This window comes from Heloderma suspectum, chromosome 3, assembly GCF_057233095.1.
Source record: "Heloderma suspectum isolate Gila_16-S chromosome 3, 16-S_ref, whole genome shotgun sequence".
NCBI lineage: Eukaryota > Metazoa > Chordata > Lepidosauria > Squamata > Helodermatidae > Heloderma > Heloderma suspectum.
Genome location: NC_139460.1, coordinates 181,381,627 through 181,400,256, shown reverse-complemented (window position 1 = coordinate 181,400,256; position 18,630 = coordinate 181,381,627). Strand labels below are relative to the sequence as shown.

At 43.0% G+C, this 18,630-nt stretch overlaps 1 protein-coding gene across 12 annotated transcripts in view; it reads right to left on the bottom strand.

Annotated features, from left to right (window-relative positions):
* The window catches only part of CHUK (component of inhibitor of nuclear factor kappa B kinase complex), a 153,694-nt gene that overhangs the window by 66,252 nt on the left and 68,812 nt on the right, over positions 1-18,630 (bottom strand). For all 12 annotated transcript variants that reach the window (XR_014789296.1, XR_014789299.1, XR_014789295.1 and 9 more), the window contains exon 8: positions 17,506-17,613. Coding sequence is in view for 3 of the 12 variants with exons in the window: in XM_084845120.1 (XP_084701246.1) it covers positions 17,506-17,613 (108 nt within the window). In the remaining 9 variants the exon portion in view is untranslated. The remainder of the gene's footprint in view (positions 1-17,505; positions 17,614-18,630) is intronic.

Here is an 18,630-nt window from a genome sequence, read left to right as displayed (position 1 = left end):
TTTTCTCATAACAATAAGAGTGGACTACCAAGCATTATAATTTGTTGCCTCTTCCAAAATTGTTTAAACCATTGTTACTCAAAATCAGCACAAGACATCCCTCCTTGGCTAGCTCTAATAAGACAAGTTTATTTATTTAGAACCACAGAATCCCATAACTTAGAGAGCAATCCTATGGCCCCTAGACAGTGTCTGTGGGACATAGGATATTCTGGATTCCTGGATCCAAGGCCAGAGACAGTGCTCTGACCTTGGAGCCAGGAAACTGAGCTCCCTGCCCCCTCCCCCTTGCAGCTGGAGTGGAGAGAACCATGCGGGCTGCCTGTATGAGCTCGCAAACGCAAGCTCGTGGAAGAGTGAAAGGGGTGGCCTGATGGGCAGGGAGGGGAGGAGATTGGGGATGCAGAGATCCGAACTATCCCGAGCCCCCTTCCCTCCCCCTCCCCGAAGTCTCTGCTAGATGGGAGAAAATACCCGTGTAGCTAAAATGCAGAGGGGGAGGCATGACATGCCTCCCACTCTGCCTTGGATACTTGTAACTTACAAGTACCCAGAGAGGATCCACTGTGCTACAGTTTGCACAAGCAAAGTTAGCTAATACCTTGGAAGACAGAAACAAAATTCAAAGTGATCTTGATAGACTGGAGAGCTGGACAGAAAACAGCAGAATTAAATTTAATAGGGAAAAATGCCAAGTTCTGCACCTAGGAAAAAGAAACCAAATGCACAGTTACAAGATGGGGGATACATGGCTCAACAACACTACAAGTGAGAAGGATCTTGGAATTGTTGTAGATCACAAGCTGAATAGGTGTCAGGGTGGAAACTGAGCCAATAGAGTCCCAGAGCAGTTCTGATTCTGAGGAGGAACAGCAATCCGTGGGAGAGGAGCTCGCTCATCTCTCACAAGCACAGCAGCTGGCAGAGATTCCTCCTGCCAGCATTCCTGGGATAGATAGTGACCCTGGCAGTGAGAGAGCGCTGGAGGGGGGCTTGCTGGACGCTCGGCGCCGACACAGGGAGCAACAACAGATGGAGGGCGCGGAAAGGAGGCGCAGCGCTCGTTTGGTGCACAAACAACGGTCGCGTCCCAAGGACCCAAGGGAAAGAGGATCTCTCCCTAGCCCATAAGTTCAGGGTCTTCCTGTGTTTCTCCTTCAAATGGGGACCAACTGCCTTGCCTGGAGCTTAGGCTACTCTGCTATCTTTCCCCAGTGCTGTTCCTTGCTTTGTTGCTAGTGATTAGTATTCTGAAAGAGTCATAAAGTAATAAAGAAATAAAGTCTCGGAAAGTATTCCTCGTCGTCTGTGTCCTGAGTTGGCTATTGGTGGGGACTGCAAGAGGGAGCTTGGGCACTCCTGACAATAGGAGCCAACAATGTGATGTGGCTGCAAAAAAGGCAAATGCTCTTTTGGGCTGCATTAATAGAAGCATAGCTTCCAAATCCCGGGAAGTACTAGTTCCCCTCTACTCAGCACTGGTTAGTCCTCATCTGGAGTGCTGTGTCCAGTTCTGGGCACCACACTTTAAGAAGGACGCAGACAAGCTGGAGAGGATTCAGAGGAAGGCAACAAAGATGATCAGGAGATGGGAAACAAAGCCCTATGAAGAGAGACTGAAAGAACTGGGCATGTTTAGCCTTGAGAAGAGAAGACTGAGGGGAGATAGGATAGCGCTGTTCAAGTACTTGAAATGTTGTCACAGTGAGGAAGGCCAGGATCTCTTCTCGATCATCCCAGAATGCAGGTCACAGAATAATGGACTCAAGTTATAGGAAGCCAGATTGGGGTTGGACTTGATAGTCTAGTAGGCCCCTTCCAACCCTACTATTCTATGATTCTATAAGCTGCATTCTGAGCAGTGGCAGTGCACTATGCAACACAGCAGAATAGCACAGGTTTTACTTATATTATTTTTTGTTTTGTAGCAGTTCCTATCTTTTGGTAAGCACTTTTCATTTTAGAATATCAATTATTTTTATCCTTAAAAATAAAGAAACATTATAAATAAACCAATGACCTCTTATGGCTTAATTTTATTATTTATATAGTGCTTATGGCATTTACAGTATTTGACGTGCTAGGCGCTCAGTAACATTGCCTCAAAGAAAAGCTGTGTTCCACTGATTTTTACTTAGCACAAATGAGTCAAAGCAGAAATTGAAAAGGAAACATACTTTAAAGCTGATTGGAGGAAGACCATTTTTGTCGTTAGTACCCAAACAACCTTGAACATTGACAGAAAGGTTGCAGACACTTGCTTTTTTCCACCCTAACTCACTGCAGACAGAACATTCAAAAAACACAGACACTGAGCTCAGCTTGGCACCCCCCTCAGCAAAGCACCCCGGGCGACCGCCCAGCTCGCCCACCCCTAAGGCCGGCCCTGATTGTTGCCTATCAGTTGACTTGAATAGGGTGGCTGTGTCAGGGCCCAGCTTCAGCACTGCACTGGGGCTTGTAGTACCTAGAATTTAATCAGAGGCAGTGTAGAAGGGTCTGGGCCTATTCAGCCTGTGGAATGACAGAATTTGTGTGAGTTTGTCTCTGTCAGCATTCTCAGAGCAGAGCTGGGAGGAGTCACCCTACTCCCTGTCCACCTGCTGGTTCAGCCTTGGCAAGGAGGGAGGTTGGAAGCTCTCTGTGAGAACCTGACAGAAGTGGGGTGAGGTTTGCAGAAGGGTCACCCAAGATAACACCCTGTTTGGACAGGGGCCTCACTGAAAGGCCAAAAGTCCTTGTCTATCAAGTGATCCCGAGGAGGTGTCTTACAGTCACGCTTTCCCCTTCTAAGCTGATGCAAAGGCGAGGAGCCTTTGCTAGGAATATTCTCGTCTTCATTGCCCCAAACCCTCCCTGTTTGGATCTACCATCATCTGAACCTCTGGAGGCACTCTGCACATGGAGTCTTTCTAACTGGAACTTTGGATTGCTAAGGACTTGCCATGAAAAGTACCTTGATGCTTTTCATAGACTTTGAACTCTTGTTTGCTGCTGATTGTGTGTCTTCCTTGTCATCAGTCCAGAGTGTCAGTAGGCTGAGTCTGATCCTGCCTCTTGGACTTTTCTCTGCCTGGACTCATGCAACGTGGTGTTACCAAGGAGAAGCTATGGTTGCCGAACTCTCTGCTTGTGTGGGTTTACTTTTGGATTTGATAGGCCTCAACCATGTAGCCCAGAGTTTTCAAGAAAAGATTCAAAGCTGCATAAATTCTGTGGGTGTGGTTCTGTTTGGGCCTTGTCTAGAGTCCACCCTTTTGATTGATGGGAGGGATCACGCCAGGAATCATTTCAGTTTCTTGTCTGGCGTTTGGAACCCTGTGTATGGACTGCCTGGGAAGGTTTATGCCAGGGACCCCGAGTCCTTTTCCCTGCATTCAGAGCCATGGAGATTGCAATGGAGAAATCTAGTTGTGAGGATCTCGATCACAGCTGTAGTTATTAGCTTTGACTGTTCTGGAATTACATAGAGCTTATAGCTACTAACCATCAGCTATATGATTTCTGAAGAGTGTAACCATTAAACATTTGCTGTGGAATTTCCTACAGTAAAGAAATCTCACTGTTTGGGATATGTTGTGTCAGATTGCCTGAGTGTGTGCGGGAGGGACTGGGCCCATGACAGTCTGTTATTGACACTTGCAGACGTGATGGATGGAAGTGGCCTTTTTAGTGAGGGAACCTGGCTCAATGTCCCAGGAGCAGGTGATTATGTCAACCTTGGTGTTGAATAAGTCATCTCTTTAGAGTGATGATGTAGCAGCCATGTTGGGGGTCAGACTAAGTGGTCTCATGTTCTTGCTGAGCTAGCATAGTTTGGCAGGAACAGCAATGTAGAGACTTCCCCTGTCAGCAAGCCGAATTGCACAACATAGTCATGATTTTGCCTTTTTGCTTACTGCAAGACTGTATCCTTGTTCTCAAGATAGAATGTCCTATGGCCCATTTCCTGTACTATAAACAACTGTAAAACCACAGGAGAGGGGGTGGGAGAAAGGGTCGCTTGTGTGTCATCATCTCTATAAAAGTAATGTGTGGCTATGCCTCGGGGCTTCTGGCTCTTTGGAAGTGATTCCAGCCTTAAGCCCACACATTAAATAAAGAAGTACTCATTTTCCTTCACTCCGTGGTCTCTCTGACTCTGATTTCTGCTACAATGATGCTGACGTACATACGTGCGCACCCCACTGACACCTGATGTGACCCTCAGGGCCAAAAAGGTTGTGCACCCTTGCTGTAAAACTCCCTTTGCTAGCAAAGCATCAATGAAGCTAGGCAGTCTGCCTTGAGGGGGAGAGCTGTTGGGGAGGAGCCGGGAGTTGGTGGAGTTCTATTGTCACACAGATGTAGACAGGAAGGCAAATTCTGGAAAAGCACCAATGAACATGGGTTAGGCTGTGGAGTAGCTTGATTTTTCTAGCCACTCTTGTCTCTCACCTCTGTTGCTTTGCGAGAGGCTGAGGCAAGGCCCAGAAACCAGGGATAAACTGTAATTTCAGGTTCAGATGCAACAACAAACCAAAGTTGACTTCTGGTTGGAGATGGCGTCATGATCAGCTCTTCGCTGCATCTCTCCTAAGTTTCAGCTTTAAAAATACCTCTTTGAGACTGTCGTCCTACCTGGATATTTCCAATTCAACTTCCTTACACTTTTGTTGTTTGTTTTCTACGTTTTTATTTGGTTGTTGTGTTTGCGGAGGTGAGAGGAAGATGTCAACATCGAAAGGAAAGAAAAGCTTGGGAACATCGCCTACCCCTCCAACAGCCCCCACCCCCGGCAAAGGTTTCTGAAGAAGCAATAGAGGGAGAGGAGTTGCTCATTTTGATTTTTTAAAAAATGTCCTAGCAGTTATCTTTGCAAAGAAGTTCAAACAGCTGAAAATGATTCAGGATTCCATTGCTACTCTTCAAGGGTCTGTGGACTCGATGAATGTGTCTTCAAACGATGGTGTCGAAAGTTAATGCACTTGAAGACCGGGTTACTGCTCACGAAACTGCAATGGATGCTTCTCACAGTGTGCTATCTGCTTGAATTTCTCAACTAGAAGCCTTCACTTGGAGCTAATCTGCATATTCTCGGCCTCAGAGAGCTGGCTACAGATTTCTGTCTTGCTGAGTTTATGGATACATTTCTGTATGAGTTATTGGCTTTGCGTTCTGATTTTCCACTTGATATTGAGTGTGCCTATCTTGTTCCCGGTTCTATACAAGGTTCTAGAGCGGGGCCAGTTATTGTTCAGTTTCTACGGGCCTCCACCAAAGAACAGCTGTTGTGCACAGCGCGAGATAGAGGACAGCTTCGGTGGAGCCCAGCCAATGATAAGATTATGTTTTTTTCCCTGATTATACTAAAGAAATCGCTAAGAGAAGACGACAATTTACCAAGGCAAGAAATCTCGCAAAGCAAATTAATTTGCATTATCACATCATATATCCTACCACATTTCGCTTTTTTTTTTTGAAGGACAGATGAAGAAGTTTTTAAGTTCAGATGCTGCGGAATCATTTCTCACTGGTATTAAAATTAAAACGAAGGATTTGTCTTCAGCTCCTTGAATTTGAAATTCAGCCATTTTCTTCTCTTTGCTCTCTCCTCTGACTGCCCTCTATTATCTCTATTATCATGCTTTGTTTGGGTTTTTGTATTTGATAAGACGTCTGGGTGACATGCCAGACCAGTTGCATTGCATACTACTGCTTTTTCCTTTTTGTCCCTCTTCTTTCTTTTTCTCATTCCCCCCCTCCTTTCCCCCCTCTCTTTCTGCATATATATAACCATGCACATATAATTTCTGCTCTTGAGTGTGTCTATTTACACATTTTGATTAAATACAGGTTATACGTAACTATCACATTAATAAGGTTCTGCAGGTACACACACACACACACACACACACACGTCTGTGTGTGTGTGTATAAACACATACATATACACACACACACACATACACACACACACACACACACACACACACACAAATATGGACCCAGAAAAAATATTACTTAAAATACCCATTTTATTATTTCTTGGTTAAATCTGCATGTTTGTAATTTTGCTTTGTGTATGTATTTAATATGTGGGAGGGGCCTAGCTGAGCACTGCAGTTGCACGTTGGTCCAAACAGAAGGCAGAAGTTTTTGTTTTTTTGTTTTTGTTAAGATTTTATTTTTTTTTTGGTTTGCTAGGGGTTTTTTTTTGGCACTTTTTGGTATTAGATAAAACAGGTGGACACAATTTGGATGATTTGAGTTTTATTTTTATTTTGGCTTTTTAAATGTTCAATTATTGTTCACATTTTTGAATAATTTTAAATTTTCTCTCAGTTTCTATGCAATAAGAACTATTGTGATGATGTCTGAAGTGGTTAGTCCTAAATGTAAACTAAGGAAGTATTTGTTAAATCACTTATGGTGTATAAATTTGGTTATTGTTTGTACATTTGGAAAGAAGTGTTTGGGTGGGGGGGGGGGGAAATAATTTGCTTTTGTTTTTTCAGTGTTTAATGTGATTTCATGGAATGTCAAGGGGCTGCGAAATGTAAACAAACAGAGAAGAGTTTTCACCAAGTTAAAAGAGCGTAATGTCGACATGGCTTTTTTACGAGAAACCCACTGGATGGCTGCAGATCAAAAGATGTTGCGAAAGGACTTATGGTGAGGCTTATGTTACAGATACCTCAACATGGTGTAAAAGGGTTGCAATTTTAACTCATAAGCGACTTTCTATTTCAGTTCAACTGGTGATTTTTGATATTGAGGGGCGTTTTTTGATTCTGGTAGGAAAGTATATGGGTAAATTAATTGCTATGATTAATGTATATGGGCCAAATCTTGATTCTCCAGCTATGTTTCATGATTGTTTTGCTAAACTGGTTGATATCACTTATGATTATTTGATTATAGGTGGGGATTTTAACGAGGTCTTAGATCCTTTGTTAGACAAGAGTACATCTTCTCCTAAGGCCCAATCTGCTGTGAGGATTGCACTCCAGGCTTATATGACTGAATATGGTTTAGAATCATGGAATCATAGGGCTGGAAGGGGCCTACAAGATCATCGAGTCCAACCCCCTGCTCAATGCAGGAAGCCTGATTCCCAGGTGGTCTCTTATCCAAGTACTAACCAGGGCTGACCCTGCTTAGCTTTTGAGATCAGACGAGATCGGGCACATCCAGCCCTTTGGGTTTAATTGATGTTTGGAGAATTTTACATCCTGCTGATAGAGAGCATACTTTTATTTCACCTGTTCATCATAACTGTTTTAGAATAGACTACATTTTGATTTCTACATCTTTAGTACGTCAAATCGAAGATTGTAAGATTGACACATTGGTAGCGTCAGATCATGCCCCAGTATGTTTGGAACTGCAGTTTTCTGATACTCCTAGGGCCCCCAGTCTTTGGTGTTTTAATGTTCCTCTTTTTAATGATGAGAAGTTTAAAACTCAGTTGTTATCTGAACTAACAGAGTACTTTAATATTAATGAGGGTACAGCGGGTTCGTGCGCTGTTGAATGGGAGGCTAGTAAAGCTTTTGTAAGGGGCTGAATTATCTCTTATGCTTCTCATCAAAAGAAGCTTAAAAAAACTCAGACGCTTTTACACAAGAAGCTGAAATCTCTTATAACTCAGTTTGCTACTTCCCCTACAGCACAACTTTATCAAGAGCTGCAAAATACTAAGCATGAGCATAGCAATATTCTTTCACAACAGGCGGAATTTTCTCTGACCTGTCTATGACAGGAATATTGGGAAAATGGTGAACGTCCCAGTAAGATTTTTGCACATCATCTTAAACAGTACCAACATCAAAATGTTATTTCAGTTACTTCTCCCACAGACATAAACTCACAATTTTTAAAGTTTTATTCTGATCTGTATAGTTCTGGTAATAAGATACCAGAGCAAGACATGGACACTTTTTTCTCAGATTAATCTTCCACGTTTAGATTCCTCACAACAGCTCCTTTTAGCTCCTCTGCATTTAGAGGAAATCATGACTGCAATAATGAAAATGAAAGCACTCGGACCAGATGGATTCCCAATTGAATGGTATAAAACATTTTCTAGTTTTTTAGCCCCAAAGTTGTATCACCTCTATAACCATATTTTTGAGGCAGGCTCCCTTTCCTTATTGTTAAATGACGTTTATATTACTGTGATTCCTAAGCCAGGCAAGGATCATACCCATTGTGCTAACTATCAACCTATATCATTAATTAATGTAGATATTAAAATATTAACAGCAATCTTGGCAGATAGATTGCAACAAGTCATGGCTGTATTGGTTAGACCAGACCAGGTGGGATTTATTAAAAACAGACAGGGGGCTGCTAATCTCAGATTAGTTGTTGGTCTAGTTGCTTTAAACTCTGAAAGAACTGACCAGGCGGCCATCATTTCCTTGGAAGCAGAAAAGGCCTTTGACAAAATTCATTGGAAATTTATTTTTATTACATTGATTAATTTTGGTTTTCCTACAGAATTTTTGAAATGGGTTAAAATCTTATATTCCGCTCCAAGAGCCAGAGTAATGACTAACGGTTTATTTTCATCTCTTTTTTACTTGGGCAGGGCACCAGAAAAGGTTGTCCACTCTCCCCACTTATAGTCAACTTATGCTTGGAACCACTGGCGTGTGCTATTAGACAAAATAGTAGTATTCATGGATTTGTCCATTTTGGTTTAGAGTTTAAAACTAGCCTTTGTGCTGATGATCTTTTGTTGTTTATCTTGAGACTTCATTTGTCAGTTCCAGCTTTGATGAAATTGATTAATACCTTTGGTGAATTGTCTGGCTATTCAATTAATTGGTCAAAGTTGGAAATAATACCGATTGGAGATAGGGTATACTCTAGTGTATTAGCCAATTGGCAATTTCGATGCTGCCCAGAGTTTATTACTTATTTGGGAATAATTATCTCTAGAGATATATCTCAAATTATTAGGTTAAATTTAAACAAGGTGATCAATGATACTTCACGAGATATAGATAAATGGGCATCTTTAAAATTGAGTTTAAGGGGTAAGGTGAATACACTTAAGATGGCATACCTCAAATTATTTATGTTATACATTGGATCCCTATACTTATACCCAGCAAATTATTTATTATTATTATTATTAAATTTATTAATCGCCCATCTGGCTGGTCACCCAGCTACTCTGGGCGATGTACAACATACAATAAAAACAGTTTAAAACAATAAAATTCTACAATAAAAACATTTTCTAAAATACCCTAACCCACCCCAAATGCCTGCCTGAACAACAACGTTTTTAATGCATGACAGAAGCTCATTAAAGAGGGGGCATGACGGAGTTCCCTAGGGAGGGAGTTCCACAGAGTGGGGGCCACCACAGAAAAGGCCCTCTCCCTCGTCCCCACCAGTCTAGCTGTCCTGGCTGATGGGACAGACAGAAGGCCATCCGAGGCTGATCTTGTTAAGCGGCCTGTCTGGTGCTGCTGGAGGCGCTCCTTAAGATAGGCTGGGCCGGAACCATATAGGGTTTTAAAGGTCAAAACCAACACCTTGAATTTGGCCCGGAAAACAACTGGTAACCAGTGCAACTCCTTTGGCACTGGAGTGATGTGATCTCACCGGCGGCTGCCTTTAATCAGGCGAGCCGCCGCGTTTTGTACCAGCTGCAGTTTCCGAACCGTCTTCAAGGGTAACCCTACGAAGAGCGCATTACAGTAGTCTAAACGAGAGGAGACCAGGGCATGTACTACCGATGGCAGATGGTCGGGAAGGAAGGGGCGCAGCCGTCGTATCAGATGGAGTTGATACAGCGCTGTCCGGCTCACAGCTGACACCTCAGCCTCCATGGACAGCTGGGAGTCCAAAATGACCCCCAGGCTGCAGAGCTGGTCTTTCAAGGGTAGCCGTACCCCATTCAACACTAGGTCAACATCCCCCAGCCTCCTCTTGTCTCCCACCAAAAGTACCTCGGTCTTGTCAGGGTTCAGCTTCAGCCTATTCCTCCCCATCCAGCCACTCACCGTCTCCAGACATTTGGACAGGGATTCTATGGCCAACCTTGGTGAAGATTTAAACGAGTGGTAGAGCTGCGTGTCATCCGCATATTGATGACACTGCACCCCAAACCTCCTGATGATAGCCCCCAGCGGCTTCACATAGATGTTAAATAGCATTGGGGAGAGGATGGAACCCTGTGGCACCCCACAAGTAAGTGGCCACGGGTCCGAAACCTCCTCTCCCAGTGCTACCCTCTGGTACCTGCCGGAGAGGAAGGACCGGAACCACCACAATACGGTGTCCCCAATGCCCAACCCCTCCAGGCGGTCCAGGAGGATACCGTGGTCAATGGTATCGAAAGCCGCTGAGAGGTCGAGGAGAACAAGGAAGGAGCATTCACCCCTATCCAGAGCCCTCCTCATATCATCTACCAAGGCGACCAAGGCTGTTTCTGTCCCATGCCCAGGCCTGAAGCCTGACTGAAATGGGTCTAGATAATCAGTTTCTTCCAAGTGTGCCTTCAACTGCACCGCCACCACCCGCTCAATCACCTTGCCCAAAAATGGCAGATTTGAGACTGGGCGAAAGTTGTTCAAAACTTGAGGATCCAAGGAGGGCTTCTTTAAAAGCGGTCTTATCACTGCCTCCTTGAGGGCTCATGGCATCACTCCCTCCTCAAGGGAGGCGTTCACCACCGCCTTGATCCCCTCACCCAGTCTCTCTCTGCAGCTCATAATGAGCCAAGATGGGCAAGGATCAAGTAAGCAGGTGGTCGGCCGTACCGATGAAAGCACCTTGTCCACTTCATCAGGAGGAAGAAGCTGGAACCGATCCCACAAAACCGGTTTGCCACAGGCCGCCTCTTGCTCACTAACTGTACTTTTAGTGAGCCTCTTGTTCACTAACTGTACAAATATTTCCAAAAACTTAATGCTTTGTTTTGTAAATTCTTTGGGGGTTCCTTTACATCAAGAATATCTTTCAAAAGGATGCAATTTCCAATTAATGAAGGCAGGTTTGGTTTTCCGGATCTAGCTATGTACCATTGGGTCTATTTGCTGACTTGTACTAAATTTTGGTCTTTTCCACTTAGATTAGATTTTCCACCTTGGCCAGTGTTGGAATCTTCTTGTCTGGAGCCTCTCTTTAAATGGATGGCATTAGGTTCTCAGGATACTGAGGCAGACAGAGCTCCTCCCACAATGTTGGGAGTTAGAGACGTGTGGCATATAATGACATGTCAATTACAGTTTGATCCATTTTCCTATGCTAAATTGACTTTATGGGGAAATCCAGTTTTAAGAATTGCCAGGAAATTACTTTTATGGTGGACTGGGACAGATTAAATGATCTTTACCATGGATCAATTTGTGGGGGTTGATGATGAGTTCTTGTTATTTTCAACTTTGTGAGGTCAATTTGATTTGCCTGATACAGTGGAATGGCAGTACTTGCAATTGAAACATTTGTTGGTATCTAGATTCGGTCCTCCCCTTCATGGATCACTGCCTTGTTGTGGCGAAGGGGCTTGCATAACTCAGTGAAGCCATAAGCTATGCTGTGCAGGGCCACCCAAGACGGACAGGTCATGGCAGAGAGTTCTGACAAAATGTGGTCCACTGGAGAAGGAAATGGCAACCCACTCCAGTATTCTTGCCAAGAAAACCCCATGGAACGTATCACAAGGCTAAAAGATATGACGCCGGAAGATGAGCCCCTCAGGTTGGAAGGTGTCAAATATATTACTGGGGAAGAGCAGAGGGAATTTCCAAGTAGCACCAGAAAGAGTGAAGCGCCTGGGCCAAAGCCGAAAGGACACTCAGCTGTGGATGTGTCTGGTGGTGAAAAGAAAATCCGATGCTATAAAGAACAATATTGTTTAGGAACCTGGAATGTAAGGTCAATGAATCAAGGCAAGCTGGAGGTGGTCAAACATGAGATGGCAAGATTGAACATCGACATCTTGGGAATCAGAGAACTAAAATGGACAAGCATAGACGAATTTAATTCAGGTGACCATCATATCTACTACTGTGGGCAAGATTCCCTTAGAAGAAATGGAGTAGCACTCATAGTCAACAAAAGGGTGGGAAAAGCAGTTGTTGTTGTTTATTCAGTCGCTTCCAACTCTTGGTGACTTCATGGACCAGCCCACGCCAGAGCTTCCTGTCGGCCGTCGCCACCCCCAGCTCCCCCAAGGTCGAGTCCGTCACCTCCAGAATATCATCCATCCATCCTGCCCTTGGTCGGCCCCTCTTCCACTTTCCCTAGCATCAGCGTCTTCTCCAGGGTATCCTGTCTTCTCATTATGTGGCCAAAGTACTTCAGTTTTGCCTTTAAGATCACTCCCTCAAGTGAGCGGTCTGGCTTTATTTCCTGCAGTATGGACTGGTTTGATCTTCTTGCAGTCCAAGGCACTCTCAGAATTTTCCTCCAGCACCACAGTTCAAACGCATCTATCTTCCTTCGCTCAGCCTTCCTTAAGGTCCAGCTCTCGCAGCCATAGGTTACTATGGGGAATACCATTGCTTTAACTATGCGGACCTTTGTTGTCAGTGTGATGTCTCTGCTCTTCACTATTTTATCAAGATTTGTCATTGCTGTCCTCCCAAGAAGTAAACATCTTCTGATTTCCTGGCTGCAGTCAGCGTCTGCAGTAATCTTTGCACCTAGAAAGACAAAGTCTGTCACTGCCTCCACGTTTTCTCCCTCTATTTGCCAGTTATCCATCAAGCTGGTTGCCATAATCTTGGGTTTTTTTGAGGTTTAACTGAAAGCCAGCTAAAAGTTTAACTGCAAGCCAGCTAAACCCAGAAAAGCAGTACTGGGGTACAATCTCAAAAATGATAGAATGATCTCAGTACGAATCCAAGGCAAACCATTCAACATCACAGTAATTCAAGTCTATGCCCCAACCACTGAGGCCAAAGAAGCTGAGGTTGATCAGTTCTATGAACACCTACAACACCTTCTAGAACTAACACCAAAAAAGATGTCCTTTTCATCATAGGGGATTGGAATGCTAAACTAGGAAGTCAAGAAATCACTGGGATAACAGGCAAACATAGCCTTGGTGTACAAAATGAAGCAGGACAAAGGCTAATAGAGTTTTGCCAAGAGAACACGCTGATCATAGCAAATACTCTTTTCCAACAGCACAAGAGGCGACTCTACACATGGACATCACCAGATGGTCAATATCAAAATCAGATTGGTTTTGTATTTTGCAGCCAAAGATGGAGAAACTCTGTACAGTCCGTAAAAACAAGACCTGGAGCTGACTGTGGCTCAGATCATGAACTTCTTATCGCAAAATTTCGGTTTAAATGGAAGAACATAAGAAAAACCACTAAACCATTCAGGTATGACCTAAATCATATCCCTTATGAACATATAGTGGAGGTGAGGAATAGATTTAAGGGATTAGACCCGATACACAGAGTGCCTGGGAACTATGGACAGAGGTCCGTAACATTGTTCAGGAGGCAGCAACGAAATCCATCCCAAAGAAAAAGAAATGCAAGAAAGCAAAGTGGCTGTCTGAGGAGGCTTTACGAGTAGCTGAGGAAAGAAGGGAAGCAAAAAGCAAGGGAGAAAGGGGAAGATATATCCAACTGAATGCAGAGTTCCAGAGAATAGCAAAGAGAGACAAGAAGGCCTTCTTACATGAACAATGCAAAGAAATCGAGGAAAACAACAGAATGGGAAAGACTAGAGATCTCTTCAGGAAAATCGGAGATATCAAGGGAACGTTTTGTGCCAAGACGGGCATGATAAAGGACAAAGAAGCTAGGGACCTAACAGAAGCAGATGAGATTAAGAAGAGGTGGAAAGAATACACAGATGAACTATACAGGAAAGATCTGAATGTCCCTGATAGCCAGGAGAGTGCAGTCCCTGACCTTGAGCCGGACATCCTCGAGAGTGAAGTCAAGTGGGCCTTAGGAAGCATTACTAACAACAAAGCTAGCGGAGATGACAGTATTCCAGCGGAGCTATTTAAAATCCTAAAAGATGATGCTGTTAAAGTGCTGCACTCAATATGCCAACAAATGTGGAACACTCAACAGTGGCCACAAGACTGGAAAAGGTCAGTTTACATTCCAATTCCAAAGGAGGGCAATGCCAAAGAGTGTTCAAACTACCGCACAATTGCGCTCATTTCACATGCCAGCAAGGTGATGCTCAAAATCCTACAAGCTAGGCTTTAGCAGTATGTGAACTGAGAACTACTGGAAGTACAAGCTGGCTTTCGAAGAGGCAGAGGAACTAGAGATCAAATCGCCAACATTCACTGGATCATGGAGAAAGCAAGAGAATTCCAGAAAAACGTCTATTTCTGCTTCACTGACTATGCTAAAGCCTTTGATCGTGTGGATCACAACAAACTGTGGCAAATCCTTAAAGAGATGGGAGTACCAGACCACCTTACCTGTCTCCTGAGAAACCTGTACGAGGGTCAAGAAGCAACAGTAAGAACCAGACATGGAACAACCGACTGGTTCACAATTAGGAAAGGAGTACGACAAGGCTGTATATTGTCGCCCTGCTTATTTAACTTATATGCAGCGTACATCATGAGAAACGCCGGGTTGGATGAATCAGAGGTCGGAATTAAGATTGCTGGGAGAATTATCAACAACCTCAGATACGCAGACAATACCACCCTAATGGCAGAAAGCGAAGAGGTTCTAAAGAGCCTCTTGTTGAGGGTGAAAGTCGAGAGTGCAAAAGCTGGTTTGAAACTGAACATTAAAAACACTAAGATCATGGCATCTGTCCCCATCACTTCTTGGCATATAGAAGGGGAAGAAATGGAAGCAGTGACAGATTTTACTTTCTTGGGCTCCAAGATCACCGCAGATGGTGACTGTAGCCATGAAATTAAAAGACACTTGCTCCTTGAGAGAAAAGCTATGGCAAACCTAGACAGCATAATAAGAAGCAGAGACATCACCTTGCCGACAAAGGTCCGCATAATCAAAGCTATGGTTTTCCCAGTAGCAACGTATGGCTGTGAGAGCTGGCCTATAAGGAAGGCTGAGCGCCAAAGAATTGATGCTTTCGAACTGTGGTGCTGGAGAAGACTCTTACGAGTCCCCTGGACTGCAAAGAGGTCCAATCAGTCCATCCTAAAGGAAATCAACCCTGAATGCTCATTGGAAGGACAGATACTGAAGCTGAAGCTCAAATATTTTGGCCACCTAATGCGAAAAGTCACTGGAAAAGACCCTGATGCTGGGAAAGACTGAAGGCAAAAGGAGAAGGGGATGGCAGAGGATGAGATAGCTAGATAGCATCACCGATGCAATGAATATGAACTTCAGCATACTCCGGGAGAGAGCGGAGGACAGGAAGGCCTGGCGTGCTATGGTCCATGGGGTCATGAAGAGTCAGACACAACTTAACGACTGAACAACAACAGATTCGGTCCTGCTGCCTTTACTGCTTCGGAGTCTCCTTCTCTACTGGAAATGCTCATTGAAGCTGATCAGATATATCGCCCTATGATTCATGTTTATAAACATTTATTATCAATGAATAAATATGATACAAGTGGTTTACAGCAGGAATGGAACAAGGAATTGGAACATCCTGTTTTGTTTCATCAATTCACTGCCATTTTGGTGTCTGTATCGGATATCTCAGCAGATCTTCGGTTATGCCTTATTCAGCAAAAATTTTTGTTTTGGGTCTATTGGATGCCACGTCTTTTTAATAAAGGTTTGTCAAATTCGGCTAATTGTTGTAGGTGTATGCAGTCAATGCTTCTCTTATTCATATGTTTTGGAAATGCTCAATGGTTGCTTCCTTTGGGGAGAAAGTTATTATATGGATACATTTTGTATTGGAAAGCTCTTTAATATTTACTGATGTAAATGTTCTTTTAAATTACTTACCTGCTTCTTGGAATGTAACACATGGTCAGCGTAAATGGATTTTTCACGCCCTTTTGGTTACTAAAAAACTGATACTATGATACTGGAAGAATAAAAGCTCACCACCCATAATGCAATGGAGTGAAGACTTAACAACTCTAACAACATTTGAAAGAGTGGTATATAGGCGTAACTTACAAATGGACTTCTATGTGGATATTTTGGTCTGCTTTTACTGAAGTTTATGTGTAACCTATATTTTTTTTTCCTTTTTAAAAACTCTTTCTAGAATATTGTAATAATTTGAAACCGAGGGTTTTAGAAAGTTGTTATACTTTTTTTTCCTTTTTGGTTTTGTTATGTTGTTTTTTCTTTGCTTTTTTTTGGTTTAAATTCACAATAAAATAACTGAACACCCCGCCCCCAACAAACCAAAGTTAATGCAAGCCAAGATTCATAAACAACAACAAACCATAGCCCCAAAATAGTGTTTATTGCCAACAGCCCCCCCCCCCCTCGCATTTGTTGTCAGGCACGGGTTTGGATATGCAGACAAAACACAAGTAGGCTAACCAAATCCTGGCTAAGTGTTACATGCAAATGTGACCGTGTTTTGAGTTATTTTAATTCTGATGGCCACATCTCTATAGAACAAACCTTAAAATCAAAGGATATTAGAAGAGAAAACATTTTGATCTATGGATTTAACTAGAAAATAACACTTATTTCTATCAAGCCTTTTGAATTCTCTTTTAAAAATCTCTGGCATATGCCACACTCCTTCAAATTCTTCCATCTTCACTTTTGCTCCCAATGTTCATTTGAAATCCCAACTATGTTAATAAGGAAGGAGGGTCAAATGTTTAGTCTCAAACCTATCTCTGGACATTCACTTATTTACACACACACACCTCATTAAAAAGTCATAAAAAGACAGAAGCATAACAAGCCCTAGAACTCCAAACAAATCACCTATAACATAATCTTAGCAACAATAAAAAGCCAATTCTTTTTCAAGGGGCACACTATGTTCCTAAAGATGCTATTTTTTATACTCTCTGCAACTCTGGGATTTTTCCTCCAAAGCATCAGACAACTATAACTGTAGATGAAGTATGTTAGTGAAAGGATAGGGAACCTCTGGCCTGTGGGCCAGATGCAACCCAGAGGCCCTCCCCATCAAACCGGCAGCCTCCCCCCTCACCTCACCCTCCTCAAGCAGCAATTAGGCTTGAAAATAGCTTCCTGTTGTCATCAATTACAATATTTTTTCAAGCCTAACTGCTGTGTGGAGTGTGGGTGAAAGTGTGTAGATTTGGCTTCAGCACGGTTCACTTTGGTCTTCAGCCCTACCCACCACTGGCATGCAGGGCCTGGAAGGTTACCCATGAGGGAATGTGGCCCTCAGGATGAAAAAGGTTCCCTACACCTGGGTTAGCAGTAACTAGAAAAATTCCCCATCACAAAAATAAAAAATTCTAAGGTATATTTGGGCCTTGGAAAGTACTTTTGTAAAAGATTCTACCCTAGAACCTCCATGTGACATACTATTAAGATGGACGAGCTATTATACTAGGATTCTAGCACACAGATTTACACTGCAGAATTCTAGCAATTTAGAAGAAAGGAAGGGATTGAACGTTACCTGCATAGGCTGTTGGGATTTGGCAAATGAGCACCGAATCTAACTTCCCCAGTCATCTCTTCCCAGGCAAAGATGAATTTTGGATCTTTCTTCTTGATTTTATCATGCCTATAGGAAACAAGTGAGTGGATGGAGACAGAGGATTGAAAAACAACCAACTGATCATTGAAGTCCAAATAACACACTGTGGAAAACGATATTCTACATTTAAGAGCTTCTATGCCATCTATATGATTATTTGTCAAAACTCCTAATTTAAATTATCTTTGGTAACATCTTCCTAGGCTGTTTGTTCCACTGGAGAACTGCTCTTATAGTTAAGATATGCTGCTTACCTTCTAACTTAAACTTTCCTCTCGGTAATGAAATCACCAATATATATCCCAACCAAGAATTTGGAATTCTTTTAAATTTTTGAAAACTGTGGACATATATTCTTCCTTAAAAATCTTTTCTTTAGGCAAAACATAGCCAATTTCACCAGACATTTGCTTTCTAGATTGTAGATAACACTTCTCCTCTGATTTTTTTTTCTAGCTTGTCCATATTCGTCTTGAATGGTAGTGCCCAGAAATGGATGCATGGCCTTGCAAATGTCCAGAAAAAAACTGTACTGGTCTGCCTGCCTACTCAGGCATGAATAACTGGGCAGTGGGGGTGGGTTGTCCCACAACTCTTACCCAATGGATAAAAGGTTCACAGTGTCTGGTTGCCTAGAGGTGATGCTTACCACAGGGGCAGCCAGGCAAGTATTCTAAATTATATTAAGTCAGGAATTTCAGAGAAGGAACTGGGAACTAACTTCAGCTTCATATTTACACATCTTTCCAAATGACAAAGATACTGGATTTTATTTTTAGTGTGATACTAGTGCTGCCTGCAATCCCCTGGCACAATCTCCAATCCCATACATGTGTGCACATGTGTGGCCTTGTTGTAGGGTAGATAGCCTTTCTGTAATTTGGAGGAGAGGCATGAAGAACTCAGGAGAACACAAAATGAAACAAAAGAAGAGAAAAACACATGAGAGGTTCATGAAATGGCAGGGCATTGCTGGGGGAGGGGATGGAGTAGTCTGGCTGCTGTTCAGGATTTTCCTTCTTTTTGAAAGGCTCCATGAGCACA